Here is a 24,162-nt window from a genome sequence, read left to right as displayed (position 1 = left end):
GAAGTGTCCTTCTGTTTCTGAGTCAGCACTCAACCCAAACTGTTCTATGATTTTATGATGACTGATGAGAATTAGCACAGCTTGACTTGTTGAGAATCACAGTACCTCTGGGCCGAAGGAGTATCCAGCATCGTCAGGAGCGTACTTCTGATCCTCCTCTCCCAGTAACCTCCCACTGCCCAAGCTTCCCCAGTACTAATGAGCTCCTGACAGCAGTGAAGCACTGCTGCGGCTGCTGGTTCCGACCCTGGCTGTCGCCAGCTGCAACACCCCGCTCCTCTCCCAGCCCCTCATCTTGGCGGCAGCAGCAGGGCTCGGCCACCAGAGGGAAGCAGAGTCCGGGAGAAGCTGAGCTCCTGCTGCAGCGACGCGGCTGCAGTGCTGCGATGCAGCGGGGCTCAGCAGCACCGACCCCACAGCTGGCACCTCTGCCCCAGCACCCTTGCCACGCAGCACCTTCGCAGTCACCCAGAAGGGTCACAGAAAACGAAGCTCCAAGCACAGCAGCTGCTCGAGCCTCCTACAGCAAGCGAGGCAGACTCAATCAACCAGGTTGCCCTGGATTGGTGTAAGAGCCTGCGGGGTTCAAAGGCTACACTCTAAACGGAATACAGCCTCATGTACACAGGTACGGATGCCCTGCTGTATTCTGAAGGTGCATGGGAAGCATTTTTAAAATCAGAACCTTCTCTTTCACTCCGTTTATTTTTGCAACAGCAGCTGACCACGCTGGTCTTCTCATAGCATAGGGTTTGGGTTTTTCCTCCCCCCTTCTCTCCTAACCTATCTGTCAGGCACAAAGGAAAGCTGATGCCACGCATCTATTTCTCCTTAGCTGCCAGGAAGCAGTAGAAACAAGTACTAGAAATTCTCTCATCAGCATTGCAGCTGTGCGTTCAATAGTTTTCTCTCAGAAGAGGTTGCCTTTACTCATAGCTGGTAAAGGCAAACCATTCTCTGAAGCTTATGTCAGAGATGGGAAACCCCTACCACAATCCAGGAATGGTTTCTTAATGTTCCAAGACAGACAGCTCCTTGGAGAAATGCCCTCAGTGCCCGTAACAAGAAACAACTTTCAGTTTACATTTCTTGCCTGCGCAACCATTAATACCCTTTTTCTCACTTCCACAATTTACAACCCCTGTTCTACCAGGGAAAACCAACCTGGTTCCAGAACCATACTGAGAGCTTGTCCCAGTTCTCGTTCTTGGCCATCACACCACTTAGAAAATGCTGGGATTCCTTTGCTGTTGATAGACAAAGAAATATGGAAAAAGATGCTTTCTCATATTTTCTGGTAAGAGACAGTTCTTTGCCAGAGGATTTGAGAACAGGAGAGTTCAGAGCCAGAGAAACTTCCATTTACTATCACCACGGAAAGACCCAGCTCCAGTTCCCTTCCTCTCACTCCCAGAGAACGGGCTGCTCATGCTGTGCTACAGGGGCTGCCAATGCCCAAGGCCTCTCTCAGGAACTACCTCCCCAAACACAGCCCACCTTGCAGTTGTTGACCAGTTTTATTTCATTTAAAATCCGCTGTGTTAAATATTTTAGTTACAAGTTCAGTGTAGAGGGTAAGAGTAATAGACTCTGCAGGCACTAGCAACCCCCTCACTCTCCATTACATGTGTGCGCTATCAGATTAAGGACTGTCCCCCCTCCCCCCAAAACCAGCAGCCTTGGGCTGGGATATACATTACACTTGCAGACCAGCCTTCCCTTCCCCCCCCCGCAGCTCTCTGCTGGTAGCAGGCCAAGCCCTCACACGCAGACCCATCCATCAGTACGCTGTGATTCAAGGACAGCTGCTGCGGGCTGTCTTAGCCTAGTGTTGGGCATGTCATGGTGAAAGGGTGGCCTCCCATCCCCAGGAACAGTGCTGCCTCCACAGGGATCATGGGCTCTGCCTACTTGGCCAGGAACATTCATGTCTCAGTGGCCAGGCTAGAGAGAGACAGATGATCTCCAAGGAAAAGCAGGGGAGATGCAACCACTGCATTCCAGTCCGTGGAGGGAGTGTAATTAGAGCACTGCCAGGGGCACAACACCTACCTCAGCACTGCTCTGATCAAAAATTCTGCTGAAATTGGCCTGGGGGAACCCAGGCTGCCCTTGCAAGGCAGATGAGTGTGATATATTTTCAAGCAAAACGGGGACAGAACAGTAGCCTTTCCTCTCCCTCCCCTCCCAGAACCTCAGTGCTAGGAAATAAAGCTGAACCCACTCTGGAGTGGCAGGAAAGGATACCCTAGCACAGCAGCAGCAAGCACTTTCCAGTGGTATTGGACAAGCTAGAGGTGAGAGTTTGGTGCCATGAGGGAGAGGATGCCACACAGATGGCTCCAAAAAGGCAGTGCCGTTCAGCGGTCGGCCCACTGCACAGCAATCCTAGTGAGAGGCTGAACCATCCGTTAAACAGAACAGGAAAGGAGGTAGGAGCTATCCTCCCAGTTCCCTCTGGGACATCTCTGATCTCAGGGGTGGGAGGGAGACTGGAATGACCCCAGCCAGTCCCTGAATGCCCTGCGTTGTGCCCCTGCTGGTGCTGCGTCTATGCCCTGGGTGGGTTGTGTGGGGGGTGTGACTGCTCTACAGGTCGAGTAGCAGCACGCGGGGATCCTCCACCGCTGCCTTGATCTTGCGCAGGAAAGTCACTGCCTCTCTGCCATCAATCAGCCGGTGATCGTAGGTCAGTGCCACGTACATCATGGGCCGGATCTCGATCTGAAGGGGAAGAACAAGACGGGTGTTAGCGAGCTCAGCCCTGCTGCCTGCAGGATACCCTCCTCTCAATCTAGGGAAGACCTGGCATTCTCCTGTCCTGAATCAGGGGCTCGGAACACCGCATGGCACAATTCACACCCGCTCATTCAACCCAGGCACCAGCACTAGCTTGGCCTGCACTGCACAACGCTTGGTCCCCTCTCTGGAGCTGCTCTCTATCACAGAGACTACAGCCCCTTCCTCCTTTCCACACCCTAGCAGTTATTCAGCTGCGTCCCTTTCAATTCGGGCAAGGCTCTCTGCACATCTCAGGCAAGTACCAGTGCCAGCAAAGTTGCCCTTTCATCTTTCAGTCTCTGCTCCTCCGTCACAGTGAAGCCTTTCAGAAAGTGACATCACCCTCCCTAGAAACAGCGTACCGGGCATGATCCTCATCCCACAGAGCACTCCTCTCTACTCACTGAAATCTCCTGTGCAGCTCCACTTACCTTGCCTCCCACAGCCACAGGCCTGTCAAAGATGGCATGCATGCCTAAGATAGCAGACTGCGGTGGGTTGATGATAGGTGTCCCAAAGAGTGACCCGAAAACCCCTCCATTGCTGATTGTGAAAGTGCCGCCATCCATGTCTTCGATAGCCAGTTCGTTCTTCCGTGCCTAGAGGAAAGGTAAGGCCTCAGAAAGCCACTCAGACCACAAATGACAAAGGACAAGGGTTTGAATGTTCAGCCTCTCAACAAATGCTGATAGCCAGAGCTTCACTTATTTGTTCAACTGAAAACCAGCATCAATTACTTGAAAACACATTCTGTTTTAAGACTCAAATATTTGCTGTCTTTGCAGAAGATTTTTTTTGCCTTTGATTCCAAATCCTGCTTGTGCAGGAAACAGATAAGAGGGACTTATCCCAGGGCAGTTCAGCCTTGGCCTCCAGAAGGAATGGTGAAGACACAGCATATCACTAATACATAGTGGGAAGTCTTCTGGAAGGGCAGCAAGTAGATAGGTCTGTCCTGTAAGCCATGGGCACAGCTACAGCTGTAACTGGACCGTTCCCTACAACATAACTCCATGTGTCAGAGGTCAGAGACGATGCCACAAGGGGATCAAATCAATTCATGCCTATCCAGCACCCTCCCAATCTTTTCCAAGAGCACCTCCAGCTTTTCTTACCTTTTCCCCCAACTCATAGATAGCTCGCTCTATGTCAGCAAAGTTCATATTTTCTACATTCCTAACGACAGGGACCACAAGACCCTAGGAAGAAGCAAAGTGCACAATCAGCAAATTAATGGCAGTGACAAGTAGATAACCACTATTGGGCAGGAGCCTGGCCCAACCCAGCACCATTCCTGCCTCCTGCTCAGCCCACAGCAGGTGGTTGGCACAGCTGCCTCACGTTCTGTCAGCCTGCCAGAAAACCTGGCGTGGCACCCACAAAGGCCCTGTACAGTGAATGAAACGTTGTCTTTGCCTATAAACCCGTCATATAAATTCAGCCAGGACTGTCCGTATCCCCAGGCCACATCCACCACAGTGAGTGAGGCACTGGGCAGCTGTCATCTCTTTCTCTGTGAGAAGAACAGAGTCCCTACATGTGGGAGCTCCCCTAGACTTTGAGAGCAACGACAGAACTTCAGTCCTGGCCAGACCTCTGTCTTACAATGGAAAGAACTAATTCAGCATGAGTTCCATCCCATACTCTCCCTTCTGCAGGAACACCTGTTTTGAGCAGGAATATGATTTACAAAAATGGTGGGACAAAACAGCAGAGTTAGTCAGAACATACAAAGCTTTTAGTGTCCATACCATATTCTCACAAGTGCAAGAAAAACAGGTTTCTCTAACTTAGCCCTACTCGACCACCACCAAGATCTTTATTGACCCTGTTACTACACATTTAAGCACAGTGGCAAAATGTTCTTTGTCCTCCACCTTCTCCCACAACCCACCTCAGCAGTCCACAATACATCAGATGTCTCATCTAGATAAGCAGTCCCATCAGTAAGATTCTGCTGCAAGCTGTGTTGGCTCAAAGCATATGAGCATCCCAGACCCAAGGCTACAGGAACCATGCGCAGAGCACCTAAGGTACTTACCCGGGGAGTTGCTACAGCTACACTGATGTCCACATAGTCCCTGTACACAATCTCTTTGGTCGTGTCATCAATTACTAGAAGAAAAAAAAAAAAAAAAGAAAAGAAAAAGGCACGTTACACATGCAGTACCCAAAGATCAAAAGTTGAACAGGCCAGAAATAGCCACAAATTATAACAACTTGCTCAACTATAGAAAGTGTGTCCTCACTGCTTCTATGGGAGAAGTATCAGGACATACAGAAAGGAATCATAGCACATAGAGGTCAGTGCCAGTCAAACATTGCCTTGATTATTCTCCTCCTCTGGGTTTGAGCAAACACTTCTGACACTCACCAGGAACTGCACTGCACCTACAGCAACTACACCAAGCAGCAGGCTCAGCTTTCTTTGGGCTAAGACATCTAGCCACCAGCCCCAGCCACCCTTGCTAATAGGACGTTTGGCAACACGTACTTTACCTAAGTAAGTGGCATTAGCAACATCAGCAACAGCCTGAAGGACTTTGTCCTCTCTTCACCTTGTATTTGACTTGCTTATCCATGCCAACAGCCCTGCCTTGGACTGGGCCACCTGCTTTTGCCCACTCTGGCACATTCACTGGTAAGATATGCGACTCACAGTGAGGATCACCACTCACCTGCATTCACAACAGGCTGGTCCTGCAGAGCGAAAGCTGAAGCTTTCACAAAAGCTGACATGAAACCTAATTTCAGGTTGTGCTTTTTCAGGAAAGGATCCCTGTGTACAGCTCTCATCTCCCGGATGTTGCTGCAAAACATGTTACAACAGTGGTCAGCAGGGAGTCCAGGAAAATGCCATTTCCTCACTCTGTAACAGATCTCAGTGCCATCCCAAGGACTGCAAACTTGCACTACCAATTGGCAAACTTCCAGCGTCCTGAAAAATCCTTTAAGAGGTGTAGATGAAATGGGCTGATGGCTGCTCCAAAGCCCCTGCCAAAAGATCTAACAGGAACTGCTTCTGGACCCTAACCTCAACAGGATAGGTTTACAAGGCTTGTGCTGCCAGGCACAAAAGCAAGATGTGGCATGGCATATTTCCTGCTTAGACCTGATAAAGCTGCAAATACTTCTGCTGAAACTCTGGAGCCACCACTGCAGTGCGGCACTGCAGAAAGCAAATCCAGATGCATCTGGGCTGACCCTGGAAGAATGAAAAACACAGGAAAAAAATGCCAAAAGAAGAAAAGATGCAGGTAATGATAGAGGTAGAAGACTTCAACCATTGCACAAGCCCAGCACTAGCCAGTGCAATGACATCTCTAAAGCCCCACTCTTTGACTTTGGGAACTAAATGAATATGAAAGAATTGTTCCCAGATGCTATGAAGCCAAGTGCCAGCTCTGCCACAGTCTTCAAGCAGGTAACTCCTGTTCCCTCCCTGCTTATGATTATCAGAGATGAGAATGTTCACAAAAAAGAAATGAGCTCTGCCTATTCTAGGATAATATAGATGCTGTGGAATTGCTTGATTCATCTCTCCTGATTCCAGAGACCTTAAGTCTTTGAAGAGACGGTGTCAGCAAGGAGCAGGGGTCTCTGTGGTTTAGAGTGTTTGTTTTCCTGCACCTAACCTTGTTTAGGGCTAGGATTACTGCCCAAAGACATTAGTGCCTCCCAAGACACAAGGACTGCAGCAATGAGGACAAGGTTTGCTATGAAAGTGACTCATTACGGCTTACTCCTTTCAGATGCTGACCCCCAACGGGAAGCAGGAGGCCCAAGCTCAGACCCTCTTGAGTCGTCAGCACAGCAATCAATCCAAACCAGATTACCAGATGCAATGAGAGCCCGAGGCCAGCGTAAAGCGACACCTCAATGAACCTCAGAGAGGAGATAACTCTGAAGCACTTCCCCTCCAATCAAGACTATTTTGCCAACCTTATTGTTTTGAGACCCAAATATTTACATGTTTTGTCTCAAGGAGTGGAATAGGATTTCAAAAGGCAATTTGATTTGGGCACAATTTCCCCCTAATGCACTGTAACATAAGCTGCCCACCTTCCAAAGCCATTAGAGTGCTCAGTCCATGCAAGCACTTGAGTAAGAAGACCCCCACCTGCCAAGAGGGGAGGGAGAAGGACCTCGGTCTGTTCAGGAAAGCTGAACCATCTGACAACAAGGGCTGCAGACGTGTGCAATGCTCATGTGAGAAGCTCTGGGGAACTACCTCACGGGTGGCCAAATATGCCCACCTGCAAAAGCAGTAACCTGGCAAGTGCTTTTGGTGTCTCCTAATAGCCACTGTCCAGCTGATAGCATTCACTCATGCTCATCTGTTCAACATCTACTAGTCCTCCACTATGAACCGCATAGATGAGGAACTGGGCTGCCCCTTAACAAGCAATAGATGATTCCAGAGGAATGAAAGTCCAGCAGGAAACTATGCACCCTTCCTGCTGCAACACCAGCATAGCTCAGATGAAAACGCACAGGTCGGGGAAAAGTCTAAGGAAGAGGTGCCAGAAGACGCTGTTAGCCTTTCCAAATGCAATCAGCATGGTCTCAGCTGCTATTTAAAGATGACTGCCCTCATGTATTTCTACTAGCAAAGGTTAAAAACAACAGGTCTGCTCCTCACCTCATATCGATCTCATTGAAAGTGGTCAGCATGGCACAAGTGTTCTGAGCCTCCTTCAGCCGCTGGGCGATACGCTGACGCATCCTATTCATTTTCACCTGAAAATTAAAAAGAAATAAGCAGAAGCTGCCTCAAGTTCACACAAGAGGCAAAACACACAAGAAACAAAAAAGGCCCTTCTTGCTATCTGGTTGACCAGTAAAACGTCCAAGGTTTTCACCTCAGGTCTCCTCAAAGAAGGAGCACAGCAAGCTGAGAAATCGGTCGCCCAGCTTGACTAAAAGTTCATTTGAACTGCAGAATTGAAATGCATCACAGTAGAACTGCTCTGACCTGCCCGTTTCTCAGAAATGCCAAGTACAGTCAAATTTCCAGCATAAGGCTAGCATAAGAGCAGCAAAACAGCTGAGAAAGCAGACTGCTCCATCAAGTTTTCTTAAGAAGGTATGAGATAGCTGTAGCGCCCTCAGCCCTTTGCTGAGGGCTTGTGCACAGACCAGGCAGATCACGTGGAGCTGTCTGTGCTCAGTCAGCAGAGCTGAGGACAAGATTTTTGCCTAGAAAAGACCAACAGGAGATCAGACCTGGCTCTCTTCATGCCACCTCCAAATGGTCATCTCATCTAAAGCATTTCCCAATCTGTCACAACCCTGACAAGTTGAACGTGAACAGATATATTCAGATTCATTCAGCAAGTTCACACGTTATGCCAAAACAAGTCATCACCCAGCAAGAGAAGAACCAGCAAGGCCCCTATTCCCACAGCTTACCCTATGCTCAGATCTGGCACCTTTGCTGGGCACTGCCTCCCCAGGAGGGGCTGCCACTGGAGCTGCAGCCGGCTTCACTGCAGACACTGAGGAGTAAAGAAGACATCAGTCAAAAAGGAAAACCAGGGGCTGAGGGCAATGCCTGAGAGACAGAAGGCCTGTTCCAGTCACTTGCTTAGGGTGCCTAAGCAGCCTTACATTGGCTGGGCAGCCTCAGGGACAGCTGAGTTCTGCAGACAGGCCTCCACTATACAGCCAGTTTGTTGGCTTTAACTTTACCAACACTCCCCATGGAAAAGAGGCTTTAAAATAAGAGGAAGTGGCTCTTGCCTCACCTGGTTTGCTGTCAATGGGCTGAGCTGACACAGGTGGCACTGGTGGCATTGTAGTTGGAATTGGTGCTGCAGCAGGAGGAGGAGGAGCTGCAGCTACAGGTTCAGGTGTTGCAGGAGGAGGAGGAGGGGCTGCTGCTGGTTTGGCCTTGGCAGGAGCAGCTAAAAGAAAAGGAAGAACAATTATTATAAGAGCAACCACAGCTTCTACTGCCAGGGACCTCTGGGCCGAACCAACCTGACAGAAGTCAATCATCTAGCACTTTGCCTTTATACACTCTACACTAATAAACTGATAGGAGCCACCCCATGTAGATCCCATGGTGTTTCATCTCATCAACACCCTAGATCTCCTCACTGTGCAGAAGACTGGATACTAAAGAGGGTGAAGAACGGAGGTATGTGAGGGGAATTCTCAGATAATTTTAGCTTAGTACTGCAGTCTCCTCCAGAATAAGGAAAAGCCAAGTTTCTCTCTCAGAAAGACTGCAATTATGTTTGTCTGTTTTGTTTTTTTTTTTTTTTTTCAACAAAACAATGTTTTAAAAAAAAAAAAAACCCAAAAAAACAAACAAACAAAAAAAACAAAAACACCCAAAAAACTGGTTGAAATAGGAAGGTAAGTGCAAGTTAAACCCCAAACTTACCTCCAGTTTTCCTGAGTTTGAACAGAGGTGTCCCCCCTTCCACTTTGCCACCATCAGGTACCAAAAGGGCTTCAATCACACCAGCTGCTGGGGCTGGAACTTGCAATGATGTCTGTAAAAAGGAAAGTCTTTAAATTCTCCCAAATACTGGATGAGGAATGAGTGCCCAAGCAAAGATGCCAATAGGCACATGCATTGTAGTCTGGCACAGAGAGCAGCTCTGTCCTGCACCATTTCCACCAGTTTGCATGCCCTCCAGCAGGGTTTTGTGCCAACACTTAGAAGTGTGGAAGATGCTGATAGTAGATCATATAGTCTGATCTTCCTGCTTCAAGGTACAATGCAGAACTGACCTACTGCCAGCATCTTTTTGACAACAACACTGGAAAAAGAACTTGGCAGGGAGTTTCAGCGCAAGCTTCAAAGCCTAAGAGTATTTTAAGGGGTAAACTTAATGGTTAAATTTAAAATAGCCTGAAGATACCAAATTGCTCTGCAGATTTCTCCTGTTCATACACAGACAGGTTTCCAAGGTGACAGCACCCTAACAGGAGGGAGTGAAATTACAGATCCTACAAACATCAGCTCCTCTGATTCTTAATCAAGTGTATGAGGAAGGAAGGAATTATCAAGCAATCCTCACTTCAGGTACAGCCTGCTTTCATAGTAAATGGAGAAAAGTCTGTCCCTGTGAAGGGAGCAAGAGAGACAGGCAGGATGTGCAGGCTCAGCTGGAGAGGAGCCACACAAGGTACTCACTAGAGAACCAGAAAACGTTTTGGTCCAGAGAACTCCTACCTTGTCTGTTTCAATCTCACACACCACTTCATCTTCCGCCACTGTGTCTCCAACAGCTGAATGATAGATATGAAGACCACTGTGAGGAAGGAGGTGTGCTCCAGCCTCCCCTCTTAACCCACAGCAGTTTCCCACTAACCCAGAATTTTTTTCACCCCAGTTTTCCACGTGTTCTAAAGAAAAGTGTAACTCAAACTATCTACCGCATAGAGTCCAATTCCAGTCTAAACATCTCTCTTCATCCAACATTACTCAGGACAGAGGAACTGAAGCAGTAATTGCAATCCTTACTCTGCAGGAGAACTGTAATTAACCTTAACTGCCTTCTTTGTCACAGACTGAAGAATATAAAATGGTCAGCCAGTTAACTACAGTTCATCCCTGAGCTGTCCAGTGCAGAAGAAATGGTACTGAGACTCGCAGGGAAGAGGCAACTATTTACCTTTCTCCCACCTGACATCTCCTTCTGTGACTGACTCTGCAAAAGCTGGGGTGTTCACCGTAACCACGTCATCCCCTGTGACAGAGACAGACAGATAGACTTGAACACATTCAGAGCTCAAAACTTTTGGCACCTCTTCATTCTTGTCACCAGGACTCCAGTAGAGTGAGTGCACAAACACTCAAGCCAGCTGACCTTCTCCTTGCTTCAGTAACGATTAAGATTCGAACATGAGAGAAAATCTCACCTGACTGTAAGTTGTAAGTCACAATGTGACAGAAAAAGCAGACAAAATCTTTAGGGCTCCGTGCCCAACCAAGTGTGACAGCAATGAATTTAGACCAAGGGTGGAAAAGGCAGCTTCAGCTGTTGTTAGAACAGCAACAGGTAACATGAGAGTCACCCCACTGACTCCTGCCTCTTTACTTACTATGTACTGCTGTGGTTCTGAAGTAACGGACAGTGAAGACACTGGAGCTATTTACTCTGCAGAGAGAAAGAACACAAGATATGAACACAGAATAAGCAGCAAGTTCCCGTGGAAGCTGCCAGCACCAGTCTCAAGCTCAAAATTTACATTTGCTTGTTTAACTAATCTGAAGGCTGCTCAGCTGTTCAAATGTATTGGTTCAAAAGAACTTCCACTTACCTGATCAAGGGGCAAAAATCCAACTAAGAAGCATGGAAACAATTCAGTAGTGCTCTCAGAAAATCAGCATGAAGTGACATCTACAGAATTTTAATTTACAGAGACATCCCAACATATCTGCTGTGTTTTAAATACTGGTAAAAGGTTGACCTACTCAGCCTACTGCACACCTAGGATGTGATCACAGGAACCATTTTTTACCTCTAAAAAAAGTCTGAAGAAGAGAAAGCACCATAAAATGGCAACAGCAAAGCATTCAAGAGACAACTGCTTCCCTCCACCATTCCTCTTCACAGGGAGCTGGCACAGATGTTTTTTATACCTGTGGATACTGTATTTGGAAACTTGAAGCAAATGTGCTTTAGCATTTCCGCTAACACAGGCTGCTTGGTGCAAGCAGACCAGTGTATCAAGCTCTTGGATGCACTCTTATGGTTAAAAAAAAAAAAAAAAGTATTTGTGGAAATGATGAGACCATCTCAGCAATGCAGACCTTGTCATATGAACAAGAGCTCCCCGAGCCATCCCACTCCTCCTGCAGGAGACCACCTCTTCATGTGTCCAACAGAAATCCTACTGGGAGGCTACCACAGAGCATTCACAATCATAAGAACAATGGGAAGAAATTGATTAACCACTGCTCTCTTCATTCCTGCCCATCCTGCCTTGACATCTGGTTCCAGACAGACCTTATTTTATTGAAACATACAAAGTTCCTGACCTGCAAAAGCCAGAGAACCCAATTTTTTTTCCCCCTCCATGCTCCTCGTAAATGCACAAAGATTTTCTGACAGCTGACTTTATTCTGCCTTCCAGCTTCCAAATGCTATCATGGTTAGATCCCCTGCATATCACAGCTCTCCTATGGATACTTACATGAGCTTCCTGCTGTCAATGTAGGCCAGTCCCTGGCTGCCAGCCACACCTGTGAATGAGAAAGGTATTACCCACAGGAACATCACCCAGTCCTCAGGACTGCTAAAACCTCAGCTGCTGGTGAGCTATCCCCACCAACACAAAGGGATTCCTAGCAGGAGAAAGTGGCAATCCCCTAAGAGGTGCTCTCTAGAACTCTCACAATTGCATGGAACAGTAAGGAGGAAAAATGCCTTGAAAATGGGGCACAGGGCAGAGCAGTGAGTCACTGCCACCCCTCTTCTCTCTTCACCCACTGACCCAAGAACAAGTCTGCTTCATAATTCAAAATGGGGAAGATACTTGCACAGCTTCTCAGGGTTTTCTAGGCATCAGTGACCCCTTGCCACACTGCTCACACGCCCTGACACAGCAATTCTTATTACTTACTGAACTCCTGTCCTTTGCCTCTTTCAGGGCACTGGACCTATTTCCAGACTGATCTTAAAGAGAATCAGTATAGCAATTATAGAATGTAATTATCTCAATTACACAACACCAAAAAGAAGCAGCATTTCTCCACTTGATCTTTAAGAAAGTTAATACAATATTGATACCATCCCCTACTGAAAGCTAATAACACTGGAATTCTATAGCCAGGAAAGATAAGCAGATTTAACACATTTCTCAAAGCAGACTCAAAGGGAAGTGATGTAATCCCATACAAAGGTAGCACAGCTCTGAGAAAATGCAGTTTAAACACCAGACGACTTTGTGGTCATATTCACTCTGACATTTCAGTTAACATTCACCCAAATTTTCAAAGCAGTTTATCAGAGAGCTGGTCTCTGCAACAGCAAGTGTTGTAAGCATTACAATGCTTGAAATACAGCACTGCTGCTGAGAAATCTCTACCTTGGGTGGATGCACTGGGTGGCATTTACACTAGGCAAGAGAGGCACTCATATGGGCACACGTTTCTTCATTGTATGATTGATAGAAATAACTCTTAATAAATCCAATTATCAATAGATAAGCACCTCTGCCTAGATTAACTTGAAGTTAAATACAAAACATAAGACTTACCAGACAGGGAGCGCCTTGCCAGAGTACAGTTGCCCTGTCAGAGAGAAGAATGTCAGTACTGCAAAGAGGCAGCCCCAACCTAGAGGAGCTTTGGTTTTCCTAAGACACCTGGACCAGAAGGGCTCCACCAGTCCCACAGTCACAGAACCTAGCACTTAGCACCTTTTTCTTGGTTGTTCAAGACTATAGGGTCTTTGAACTCCAAAAGGTCAGAATTTTCCTCGACAGCCTAACTCCTTCTGCCTACAGTGAGCTGGGGACTCCACCTCCTTATGACCTTTTCCTTCATACCCAGTAATCATTGACCCACCTTTCACTGGCACCAAACCTGCAGATCTGGAGAACCAAAACATTCTTCACAATCTATAGGAAAATACCACTATACTCACAACTGAAATGTGATTGACGATGGTTTAAACAGCTCAAAGCATCCTAATCCAGCAGCAAATACAGAAGGTAAAAATCAGATGTCATTCAGAATGTCTGTTTCAGGATGGAGGTTTATGTAGAAACCCCAACTTCAGTATCACCAGAGCAAGAAAAATGGGATACAGTTGAATACCAAAATAACTTCTGTAGATGTGCGTCACAGACAGCAGAAACATCAGGGACCAAAGAGATATTTAATCCTGTGTCTTATCAGCTACAGGACTGGGTGGTATAACATGCTAAAATACATTCAACAAACACCTCCCATCATCAAAACTATTTAACGGTTCTGAAATTGGCCCCCTGGCAGATCAATTATCCAAACTCAAGGACGGGTTTGGCTTCCCAGATATTAATGTGCAGTCAATTCAATTGTCTATGGGCAGCTCAACATGGCTGCAAATCAGCCGTGCTGAGGATGCACAGCCTGGCTGCTGTGCCAGCTAGGATCTGGCAGAGCCCATCAGCTGCAGCATCACTCCATGCAGCAGCCCACCTTGGGCCCAACATCCTAGACACGAGATTCTGCAAAACCAGCGGGGCATGTGGAGAAGGAAGAGAGAGGTGTTGCACCATCCTGAGTGCTACACAGCTTAGCCTCAGCCCAGTACTGCTAGCATTGATCCAGTTCATGCAGAGACAGTTCTAAGCCAGGATCACTAAGACAAACCTCCTGCTAACTCCATCTGGTTGTGTGCCTAAAGCACCATGATCCTCAGTACGTGCCAGCACCTGCGCTGGTCAAGTCCTCCTCAATTTCTGCAATGTCTCAGATAATACTGAAGTTAATCTCAAAATATCAAGGAATATGAGCTCCCTTCTGTCCTTTAGTGTTTTCCTGGGTACTCTATAAAGTTGTAAAGGTAATCTGAGCATCCCAGACAGTAATTCATTAAGAAAAAGTACAGAACCAGTGTAAAGGTCTTAGTATAAGGTTAAAAAAAAAAACAAGTTTAAAAGGTCTGTGCTAAAGTAAATGGCTGTGAGAAAACAAATCTGCAGCTCTCTTCCAGGAGAAGGGCCAAGCCTATGTGCTACAGTTGCTGCAAAATAAAGAAAAAATGGCATCGCTTCGCTTTGCCCTAGGCAAGAAGTGAGAGAAGAGCTCTACCGGTCTGAGAAGCTGTAAAGAAAGACACCGAGATGCTCTCTGCCTTGTGTTCTGCAGAACTGCTGTGCACCCACCCCTAACCACAGTGTGCCAGCACATGCAGCTCTGAGAGATGCCCTGTGGGCTTATTTCCTTCAGAGGAAAAAAGGGATCGGGAATCGCTGTGATTGTACCTGTTCCTGAAATCACCTGGCTACGTGTGTCACGTGTCAGATCTTTGGTAAAATAGGAAAACTGTAGGTTTCACCAGCTGCTGTTAACACCCTAGGTCAGTGTAAAGAAGCAGTGTTCCTTTGGAGAAGCAAGTCTTGTTCTAATTTGCTACTGACTCACACAAGTGATTAAAACTTTCCCCCAGTTACACGTGACTTCTCAGAGTTGTTTTCACGCTGCTGTTATGTGAAAGTGACCCCACCACGTGGCAACTCAGGCTACACCTTCAAGGAGCTGTCACCTTCTAGCAGGTCACCACACACATAAATCAACTATAGTGCATGTCTGCTAAGACAACAGCCTGCATGCCTGCAAACCTCTTCTGCAGTAGTAGAAACAGGGAGCAGGTCGGGAGCAGGTGGACCCTACTTCAACAGGAGCATGAAGCCCATTGCACAGAGCCACAGTGAGACCCTAGTGCTGAGCAGCTCTGACAGCAGCAATCATTTTGCCAGCCAAGGCTTCTGCAAAGCATTGTGGCTGCTGCTTTATTAGCAAGGATGGATGCAAAGCAACACTGTACACAGAAAACCCATCGTGCATCTTTAACACAATTATATATAGCACAGCAAGGCAGATGCAAAGATAGGAGAGAGAACAATTCACAGTGGGTATGGGATACAGTTACTAAGACAACAGGCTGACAGCTCTTGTAGCATGTGGAGGGGATCAGCGAGGGAGGAAGTTCTTAATAAACTCTTCTCCAGAGAAACACGAGGACTTCACCACCAAAGTGTGAATGAAGGACAGCTGCCCATCACATCATCCCTCTTCAGAACCTCTTGGTCCTCCTGGGACTGCCTTGGGTCACCCTTCTGCCACTGCATCTGACTTGTCGGGGCAGGAGCCTCAGTGGCACCTGCATGATTTCTACTTGATGTATGAACACAGACCCCTCCTTCTTCCTAAGCATTAAACCCAGCTGTCCCCTCCCTTCGCATGCTGTTTTTTGCTGACTTAACCGTTCTTCCATTCAGCTCAACACTTCTGAATTTGTTTCCACTTCTCCCAGCAGAGGCCTGCCACGCTCCAGCATTCCTTTCTACAGTTCCCCCAAGCCCCATGTTATCTCCACATCAGCACTTAATCCCCACATCCCTACTCCAAGAGATGTCAAGCTGCTACTACCTCCTTCACTTCTCAGCTTACCACTTTTTCTCCACCTCAAGCAGGCTAAGCACAACTCACTGCCCACTTGCTGTTTAGCTATGGCTTCTCTCCATGCAAACCGGTTTTGAAAAAGTCTGTATTCTCCATCTGCCTCTCCTCCCTGTTCTGCATAATTACACAGCACCATAGCTGCTGATAAAAAAAATAACTATTATTAAAACGCCACTTAAATAAGCACGGTAAGTAATGTGTCACCACAAATACACGAGCACGGTTACGAACATAACCATACACACGCAGTTACAAACCGCTTACGGTGCACCGTACACACGTGTATCCGTGTGCGTAACTCCGGGCACAGCCAACAGCCCACCTGCAATTCCCGCACCAAAGAAGAAGAGAATCGCGGAGGGAGGAAGGGAAGAGCCAGAAGGAAAGAGCCGAGGGGAGCGGCCGAGCCGAGGGCTCCCTCACAGTCACGGCGCCTCCGCCACAACGGACAGCCCGCCCCGCCGCCGGGACTCAACACCGCGGCCGCGCCACCCGCGGTGCCCCCGCCCCGGAGCGGCGGCGGCGGGGCCGAGCCGGGCGCGTCCCGGTGTCCTTGGCGCCGCCGAGCCCGCCCGCCCAAGTGCCGCGGCAGCCCGCCCCTCGCCCTCCCCGCGGGCGGGCCGTGCCGGGCCGTACCTGCCGGAGGGTGCGCACCGAACGGCCCAGCGCCCGGCCCAAGCAGCGCGACCGCCACAGCAGCAGCATCGCGGCGGTGGCGGGAGGAGCTGGAGGGCGGACACCGGAAGCAGGCCCGGCGAGAGCCGGAAGTGCGCAAGGCCGCACCAAGCGCTCCGGCGGGGGGGGGGGAGCGGGGCGTGGCGGGCGCCGGGGGGGGCTGCGGGGCGGGGGCAGGTAGTGCTGTCTCGCGGGCCGGCTGTGGAGCCGCTGCGTGGTCTGCCGCTGTCCGAGGCGGGCGGGCGCGTGCGTGTCCGGCTCTGAAGTGTGGCTGGGCTGCCGGGGCTGCTGTTCAGCTGGGTCTGCACGGGCACGGTTCCTGGCTGTTGGTGGAATCCGGGTGTGGCTTTCTGCAGGGAAGCAGTTCTGGCGGTCTTTCTGCTCACCTTGCTGCGTCCTGCTGTCAGGATCGCTTAGGACCGGAGCTGCTGCAAACGTCAGCTTGATTAGAAATGGGCAAGGTCACCTCACTGCTACAGGGAAATAAGTGTGGGGAAAAACAAAACAACAGACCACACATAGAAACAAGCAAACAAAAACAGGCAAAAGGATTTAAGTAGGCTTCATTGGAAAGGAATACAGCAGGTCACGGAGAGTCTAGTGTGACCTGATGTGATGCAATGAAGACAGGGCCAGGCTCTTTCAGTGGTGCCCAGTCCCACTCCTAAGACACGGTCCACGTTTTAAAAATGTCTGAGGGTGCCCCAGTTACCTTCTGCTTTCTGCCTACTTCCAGGCAAGAAATGGTTGTTGAAATAAAATGCGGAGAACTTACTGCAGTCTCTGAGAAGTAGACCAAGAAAATCAGAACTCTGTCTGGCAATCAGCATCCTGAAGGTTACATACACATCCTTAATATAGCTGTTGGTTAATAATACATCAGTGGTAAACTGCAACCTTCAAAATAGTCTCCTAAAATAAATTTGCAATGAACATTCTTGGTGAGATTTTCAAAAAAGATTGAAGAAAAATCAATAGGGTGTTGTCTCTGAGGCTTCAAAGATGTGCTGACTGCTTTAAAACAAAGCAGCTGTGCCAGAAAGGCTCTCTGCCAGGGGTTTCTCTGCAGTTTGTCTGTAAAGGGCTGAGACCCTTGAGCAGGACTGCCTGGTGTCAACTGCTTTTAACCACAGCCACCTGCCTACCAAATGAATAAAACAAGCATCACAGTATTTATTAAGTACGTGGAGGTGAGGTAGATGGCAACCTGGAAATGGCAGAGGCAATTTGGTTTTGTCTAGCTCCAGGAGTTCCATCTGCTTTTGCCTCCCACACCAAATGTCAAGCAGCTCCATCCTGGAGCAGAGTTTGGGTTGTGCTGGTGGTAGGAATATCTCTTGAGTTCCCGACAGTCAGCAAGGTACTGACTTTTGCTGAATGTCCCAAGTTGGAAGGGACCCACAAGGATCATTGAGTTCAACTTCTGTCTCCATATGGGACCACCCAAAATTCAAACCCTGTGCCTGAGAGCATTGTCTGAATGCTCTTTGAACTCCATCAGCTTGGAGCTGCAACCACTGCCCTGGGGAGCCTGTTCCATGTCCAGCCACCGCATCGTGAAAAGTCTTCCCAACTGTTTCCTGTATTGTGGACCCCTGGTATCACCATAGTAGGGAACATCAGAAGCACCTGCGCACCTTCAGCAGGAGCTGTGTTCACCTGAAGCTCCAGGCCATGGGTACCGCTTGCCTCTGGCTGTTGTACTTATGTCATCTCATTAATGATTAATTGTCTTGAGTCCTAGATGGGTGCTGTCAGATCAAATTGCAGCTTCCCAGCTCTCTCAAGGTTGTGCTAGTTGGTGGGGTGATCGTACAGTGTTGCATGGAGGATGCTGGATGGAGTTCTCTGCTCCAGGGATTGCCTCCTCATGGGCCTCAGCCTCTCAGCTGCCACAGCATGACTGAGCTGCAGAGCCTGACAGGCACTGCTTAGTGCTCTGCCATGATGGATATGGGGAACTGATGGTCTGCTCAGCCTAGTGCTGGTAATGTCTCAAAAGCTGATTATTTGACATTTTTGTCTGTCTGAGGTATTTTGCTCAAGGTTGAAGCTCTGCTTTAAGTTCCAGATGTCTTTCTTATCTCTGATAAACAACCTTCCTGAGATGGGATGTTTCTCTTCAAAGATTCAAGACTGTCATAAATTAGACCCACAGGGACAGCATCCTTGAGATGAGGACACAAGTCCAAAAGAGGAACCAATCAGAAGAGACTAAATGTCCTTGTGCCCAAATACGGATAAAGTGAGGAGTGGGATGCCTCCCCAAACAATCACTGACGACCCTTGCACAAGCACAGAAGATTCAAATATGTTATAGAACCTTATGCTTACATAAACCTATTAATGTGTAATGGATAGGTGTCATTTATGTATTAGGTAGGCATATGGTGAAAACTTTTGACTATAAATGGAAGCCAGCATAAAGAGCACTTGATTTGTGGGAATATTCCACTTTATGCCCTGCCCAGAATAAAGCGATGTCTCCTCTCCAAATGCTTGTTTTTTTGAATGTGTTTTGGGAGATACAGAATCAACAACGTTGTTATCATTTCTGTAAGCCTGGGGGACGCTGAGGCAGGTGGCCAGACCCCTGGACATCCATCTGCATATTCAGGAGTTGTTCCCAGCTGGTTGGCTGCCTCCAGCCACCCCACTCCCTCTTTATAGGACATGAGCATAGCGGGAGGACTTGCTGGGTGGCTTCTCCATCATCCTGCAGCACCCAGCACACATCCTGCACCTTGGCAGCCCAGGTGAGTGGGGCACAGAAAGGCACGCGGCTTGGGCTGGGGCTCCTCACTGGTGGCAGAAATGGCACGCCTTGGGAAAGCTGTGGGGTGACAGGCTGCCAGTGGGGTGACATGGTTCTCCCAGAAAGAAGTGGATGGGGAGCTCTGCGGTGTGGCTGATGTCTGGGGAGGACATACCTGCCGGCTTCTCTGGGCATCTTCATTTTCCTCCTTGTTTATTTTCTTCAGTTTGGAGGAGCATCTGTTTCTTTTTACTATTTTGGAAGACTGCACTGGTAAAGGCTGGTAGCAGCAGCAGGAATGGGAGCACCCAACTGCGAACTGCAGGGATAGGACCCTGTTAGTGGGAGCAATTTACTTGGGCCAGGACATAGGGCCAGTCTGGATACAGATTGATGCTGGAAAGCCCCTCACTTTTCTCCCGTCCTCCAGCTGAGGCTCCCTGTGTGGAACATCTGAAGAATGAATAAGATATATATGTACCTTGCATTTGCTGTGTAGCTTTACCATAGGCAGCTGCTACTCTGAGGAGCAGTGTGTGGCAGAGGGTGAAGCAAGCTGTGAATGGGGTGAGCAAGAGCTGCCGGCAGCTGGGCCTCGTGCTGACCTTGGGCAGAGCAAGTAGCCACACTGCTGGGGAAAGGGAAACCTCATGGCTGGGCGGGAGGGGAGGCTACACAGAGAACAAGTGCTGTCAGGCAGCCTGGGAAATGGTTTATTACAGATAGAGCAGCAGTAGAGGATCCAGAAAGGTGTGACAGAGGAGGGAGAGGGAAAATGGTCTAGCAAAATGGTGGGGCAGTGCAATTTACAGGGAAGACAAGCCCGAGGACCTGCACTGGAGTGATGTGCCGGGGTGTGTGATTGCTCTCCCGGACACCAACCTGGAATAAAGGCTAACAAGCGGCCTGCTGAAAAGAGTGAGTAGAGGCTTTTTTTTAAACACCACTCAGTAACATGGCGGAGGACTTGCTGTAAGAGAAAAGTCATGGGGACGGGAGATTAACAGCACTGAAAATGATCAGATGTATCTGGATATAGGTGAAAGAATCTCAGGCCCTTTAAAGATGGCTCAAAAAGGCATAAACCACTTCAGACATGCAGAGCTGATGCTAATTAATGTGGTTGGTGAGGCAGCACCCCATAGGGATTTTTACTCTTTAGCGGACCAGGACATGAGCTTTTGCTATTCCTGTTTTAAAGGTGTCAGAACTAGCAAGAGGAGGGGTGGCTGGCTGCCTGCACTCACTGTGACAATTTTAAGCCTGAGGCTGCTGGCTCAGGAATTCTTCTCTTCCCCAGTAATCCCCATCCCTTTTATTCTGTTTTGACAAGCCCTCAGCAGCACTGTCCCAGCATGTCCTGCTAGTAGCGGTCACACTGTGCTTTTTCTGCTTCTAGCCCCTTGCTGTGCCTCTTCCAACCACCCCAGCATTGGGGGATGGCAGATGCTGCTCGTCCTCATGCCCTCAGGGCTCCCTCTGCTCCATGCTGTGAATGCCTTCTGTAGAGCTCTGGCTGCTGTCCTTATTTCCGGGCACCCTGACAGTGCTCAGTGGCAGCTGCAAACGCCTTTGCCTAGGTGCACGTGGAGGAAGGCTCTATCTGGTGCTCAGTGCCCTTGTACCACAGTCCACGAGCTCAAAGGGGACTCTTGCCAAAGGTGATCTCCCTTTCTACTTATCGCTCTGAGCCTGTGCCCCACACACCTGAGGCTCCTGTTACCTGTGGGAGGGGGGGAGAAGTTGTGGTCAAGGCACAGTGAGATGGATCTTCAACCGTTCCAGGGCAAAGCTGTGGTGCAGAGAGCCCTCACTGCTTGGCACATTCAAGGCCCAAACCATTAGAAGTGGGCTCTAGGCACCACAAATGCCTGCTGTCAGGTGGGAGCTGGGAAAATCTGTCATGTGAGCATGCATGGAGGGTAGCTGTGTTTGGTTCTACCAGTGATACTTTACTCTTTCTTCAGCTCTGTACCTCTAGCTGGCAGAAGCATCGCCAGGAACGCCTGCCAGTCTGTCTGTGGAAATGATCCCCTACCAGTTGCAGGGTAGCTCACTGGTGCCCAGGCAGAAAGAGGACATGAGGAATGGCAAGTCTGCCCCTGTGCAGGACAGAGGCTGTGTTACTACAAAGCACCACCAAGGGATGAAAACAGAACCTTGTTTCCAGAGGGACCCTCTGTTGCCTTCCCCTAGCTCATCCCTCATGTCACAGCTGCTCAGCCACACAGCAGTTGGCAGGAGCCTGGACCCCTGCACCCTTTTCCCTTCCTCTGCAGTGGAGCCGCCCCAGGGCTATGAACTTGGTGTGCCTTTCAGAGAAGCAGCACAAACCCTGGCTATCACCAGAACCTGTGGCCCTGCTCCTGTGCCCTGTGCAGCTGATGGGGAGCAGCTCTCCGATGAATACCTACAAGCCAAGAGGGCTAGGGTGGAGAGCATCATCCAAGGCATGAGCCTCCTTCCAGCCCACCAGGGCTTGGAGGGAGGTTTGGCGCTGGGCAGGGAGAGAGGTGGGGGAGTGCCCCACCAGGGCAAGAGGAAGCCGAGGGTACCTCAGCAGCAGGGTGCGGGAGTGGCTGGGCAAGGGGCACCTGCCGCTGGCAGTCCCCACACAGCAGAGTGCCAGCAGCTGAGGGAGCAGCTCTGCTTTCTAGAGCAGCAGCTGAGGTGGCTTCAGGAGAGGTTCTCCCAGGTCTGTGACTCTGGGGATGCTGCCCAAACCCAGGAAGGTGCTGGGAAAGTGCAGCTGCTTCCTGGAAAAGCTGGAGACAGAGTGGGCAGGGATGGTGTTGCCAACACCTGCCATTCACACACAGCCACTCTCTGGGAGAGCATCCTGGAGGTGGATGGGCCCACGGCAGGGGAGGATGAGGAAGGCAGAGGCAGTGCAGGCGTCCTGCCCTCAGTAGCCAGGGTACTCTCTCAGGCCCTGAAACACGAGCTGGCTGGGATGACATCCCGTGTGGTGGACTCCGTCTTGAAGACCATGTGGCCAAAGGCAGCCAGCCACCTCCTACAGCAACGGCTAGAGCTAGGGCCAGATGCCAGGGGAGGGTGTTTACCTGCTGGGAAAGGCAGAAAATCACTTGCTAAGGCACCCTCCCCGAGCATCCTGGGCTCACATCGGCCAGAGGCACCATCACTATCACTGGGGAAGAACTCTCAGGCCAGATCCTTCAGCCCGGAAGGGGTCAGAAACCTCCGTCAGGCACCCAGTGTGGGTCACAGGCCAGGCTCAGCTGCCCTGGCAGTGCAGGACAGTCAGCTGCTGGGCCAGCTGCTGGTCCACACCCCACACAACCACTGGGACAGCCCTACTGCCTCAGAGAGTTGGCGCATGGAGCCCGCAGATGCACGCTGGGCAGTCACCAAGCTGCGGCCATTGGCAGTGAGGCCCCTGGGCCCTGACATGGTGGAGGGGAACAGAACACCCCTTACCCCTACCCACGTATCCTTTGGGGTAGATGGAGTGGCCTGGCTCCTCAGAGATGCCGATGGGAAAAGCCAACTTTCTGCTACTGAGTGGTCAAACACTGGAACAACCTTCCTAGAAAAAGGTGACTGATGACCCACACCTGTCAGCTTCCAAGGGACATTTGGATAACGTTCTCGCTAATTTGCTTTAACTGTACGGGCACAGGTTTCCCAGAGGCTGTGGAATCTCCTCCTTGGAGATCTCCAAAAGCCACCTGGATGTGGGCCTGGGCACCCTGCTCCAGGCGTCCCTGCTCAAGCAGGACCCAGAGGACCCTCCTTGGCCATCCTGTGACACCAGGCTGTAGGGATGGGCTATGACAGACCAAAGCTGCCATGTGCAGGTTTTCCTTGACTCAAAGCCCACATCTAGGAGGCGCTGACCCCTGGCCACCTAAAGAAGGCCAAGCTGATGTTCTTCTTCACCCGCTACCCCAGCTCAGCTCTGCTGAGGTCCTACTTCCTTGATGTGCAGGTAGACCTGCTGTGGGATGCAGGGTAGGATCGCGGGGTGTGGGATTTTGGTGCTGGTTTGTTGAGAGCCCACTTCCCCCGCTGTGTCTGCACAGTTCAGCCGCTGCATCAACTCCCAGCTCATCAAGTGGTTCAGCAACTTCCGTGAGTTCTACTACATCCAGGTGGAGAAGTTTGCCCGGCAGGCCCTGCTGGAGGGCATCACGGAGGCCACGGCCCTGCGTGTCTCACGGGATTCGGAGCTCTTCCGTGCCCTCAACATGCACTATAATAAGGGAAACGACTTCCAGGTGAGGGGCCGGGGTGTGGGGCACAGGGCCCACTTCCTGGAGCCCACCTGCTCATCTGTCCGCAGGTGCCCAGCTGCTTCCTGGAGGTGGCAAGCCTGACGCTGCAGGAGTTCTTCAGAGCGGTGCGGGCGGGCAGGGATGCCGACCCCTCCTGGAAAAAGCCTATTTACAAAATCATCTCCAAACTGGACAGCCACATCCCCGAAGTGTTCAAAGCTGCGGGCTGCTCCCAGGAGCTGCCCCACAATTGATCTGCCAGGCAAGGGGCCCCAGAAGGTTTTGGGTAACTGCTGGCAGGGTGGGGGAAAGGCTGGCTGTGCTGGACAAATCCTGGACTTACGGCATCCGTCATTCTGTTTTATTTCTGTCCTGTCAGACAGCCTCCTTGGGTGAAGTCTACGGTTTGCTCCAGGCATCAGGATGTTGTGCTATACATTTCATTTGGCTGCTCAAAGGCAGCGGTGGAGACCCATGGAAAGAACACGGAGAGGAAGCCAAATGCTTGGAGCCTGGAAATGGCTGCTCTCCTCCTGGCCCTGCTCCAGCTTTCCCCAGGACCTGGGCCAAGCCACCTT

The 24,162-nt window shown here is 49.8% G+C and overlaps 2 protein-coding genes across 2 annotated transcripts; one reads left to right on the top strand and one right to left on the bottom strand.

Moving 5' to 3' along the window:
- Positions 1-1,498: 1,498 nt before the first annotated feature.
- Positions 1,499-16,652, bottom strand: DLST (dihydrolipoamide S-succinyltransferase). Its single transcript, XM_042814320.1, has 15 exons — positions 16,553-16,652; positions 13,003-13,036; positions 11,938-11,986; positions 10,843-10,898; positions 10,413-10,487; positions 9,971-10,026; positions 9,173-9,284; positions 8,529-8,687; positions 8,194-8,279; positions 7,424-7,521; positions 5,460-5,590; positions 4,823-4,896; positions 3,897-3,980; positions 3,213-3,380; positions 1,499-2,724 (listed from the first exon to the last, which is right to left on the bottom strand). The coding sequence occupies exons 1-15, from the start codon at positions 16,619-16,621 to the stop codon at positions 2,590-2,592; spliced, it is 1,386 nt and encodes a 461-aa protein (XP_042670254.1). The 5' UTR covers positions 16,622-16,652; the 3' UTR covers positions 1,499-2,589.
- Positions 16,653-21,372: 4,720 nt separating this feature from the next.
- PROX2 (prospero homeobox 2) lies at positions 21,373-23,838 on the top strand. The gene is given in 4 exon segments (XM_042815082.1): positions 21,373-22,797; positions 23,197-23,373; positions 23,375-23,587; positions 23,653-23,838. Coding segments are annotated over 4 exon segments (2,001 nt in total).
- The last annotated feature ends 324 nt before the right edge of the window (positions 23,839-24,162 follow it).

The sequence above is a fragment of the Centrocercus urophasianus genome, unplaced genomic scaffold, assembly GCF_019232065.1.
Source record: "Centrocercus urophasianus isolate 14NV4802_14NV808 unplaced genomic scaffold, USGS_Curo_1.0 seq_14, whole genome shotgun sequence".
Classification (NCBI taxonomy): domain Eukaryota; kingdom Metazoa; phylum Chordata; class Aves; order Galliformes; family Phasianidae; genus Centrocercus; species Centrocercus urophasianus.
The sequence above is the reverse complement of the archived record's forward strand: the minus strand, read 5'-3'. Positions and strand labels throughout refer to the sequence as shown.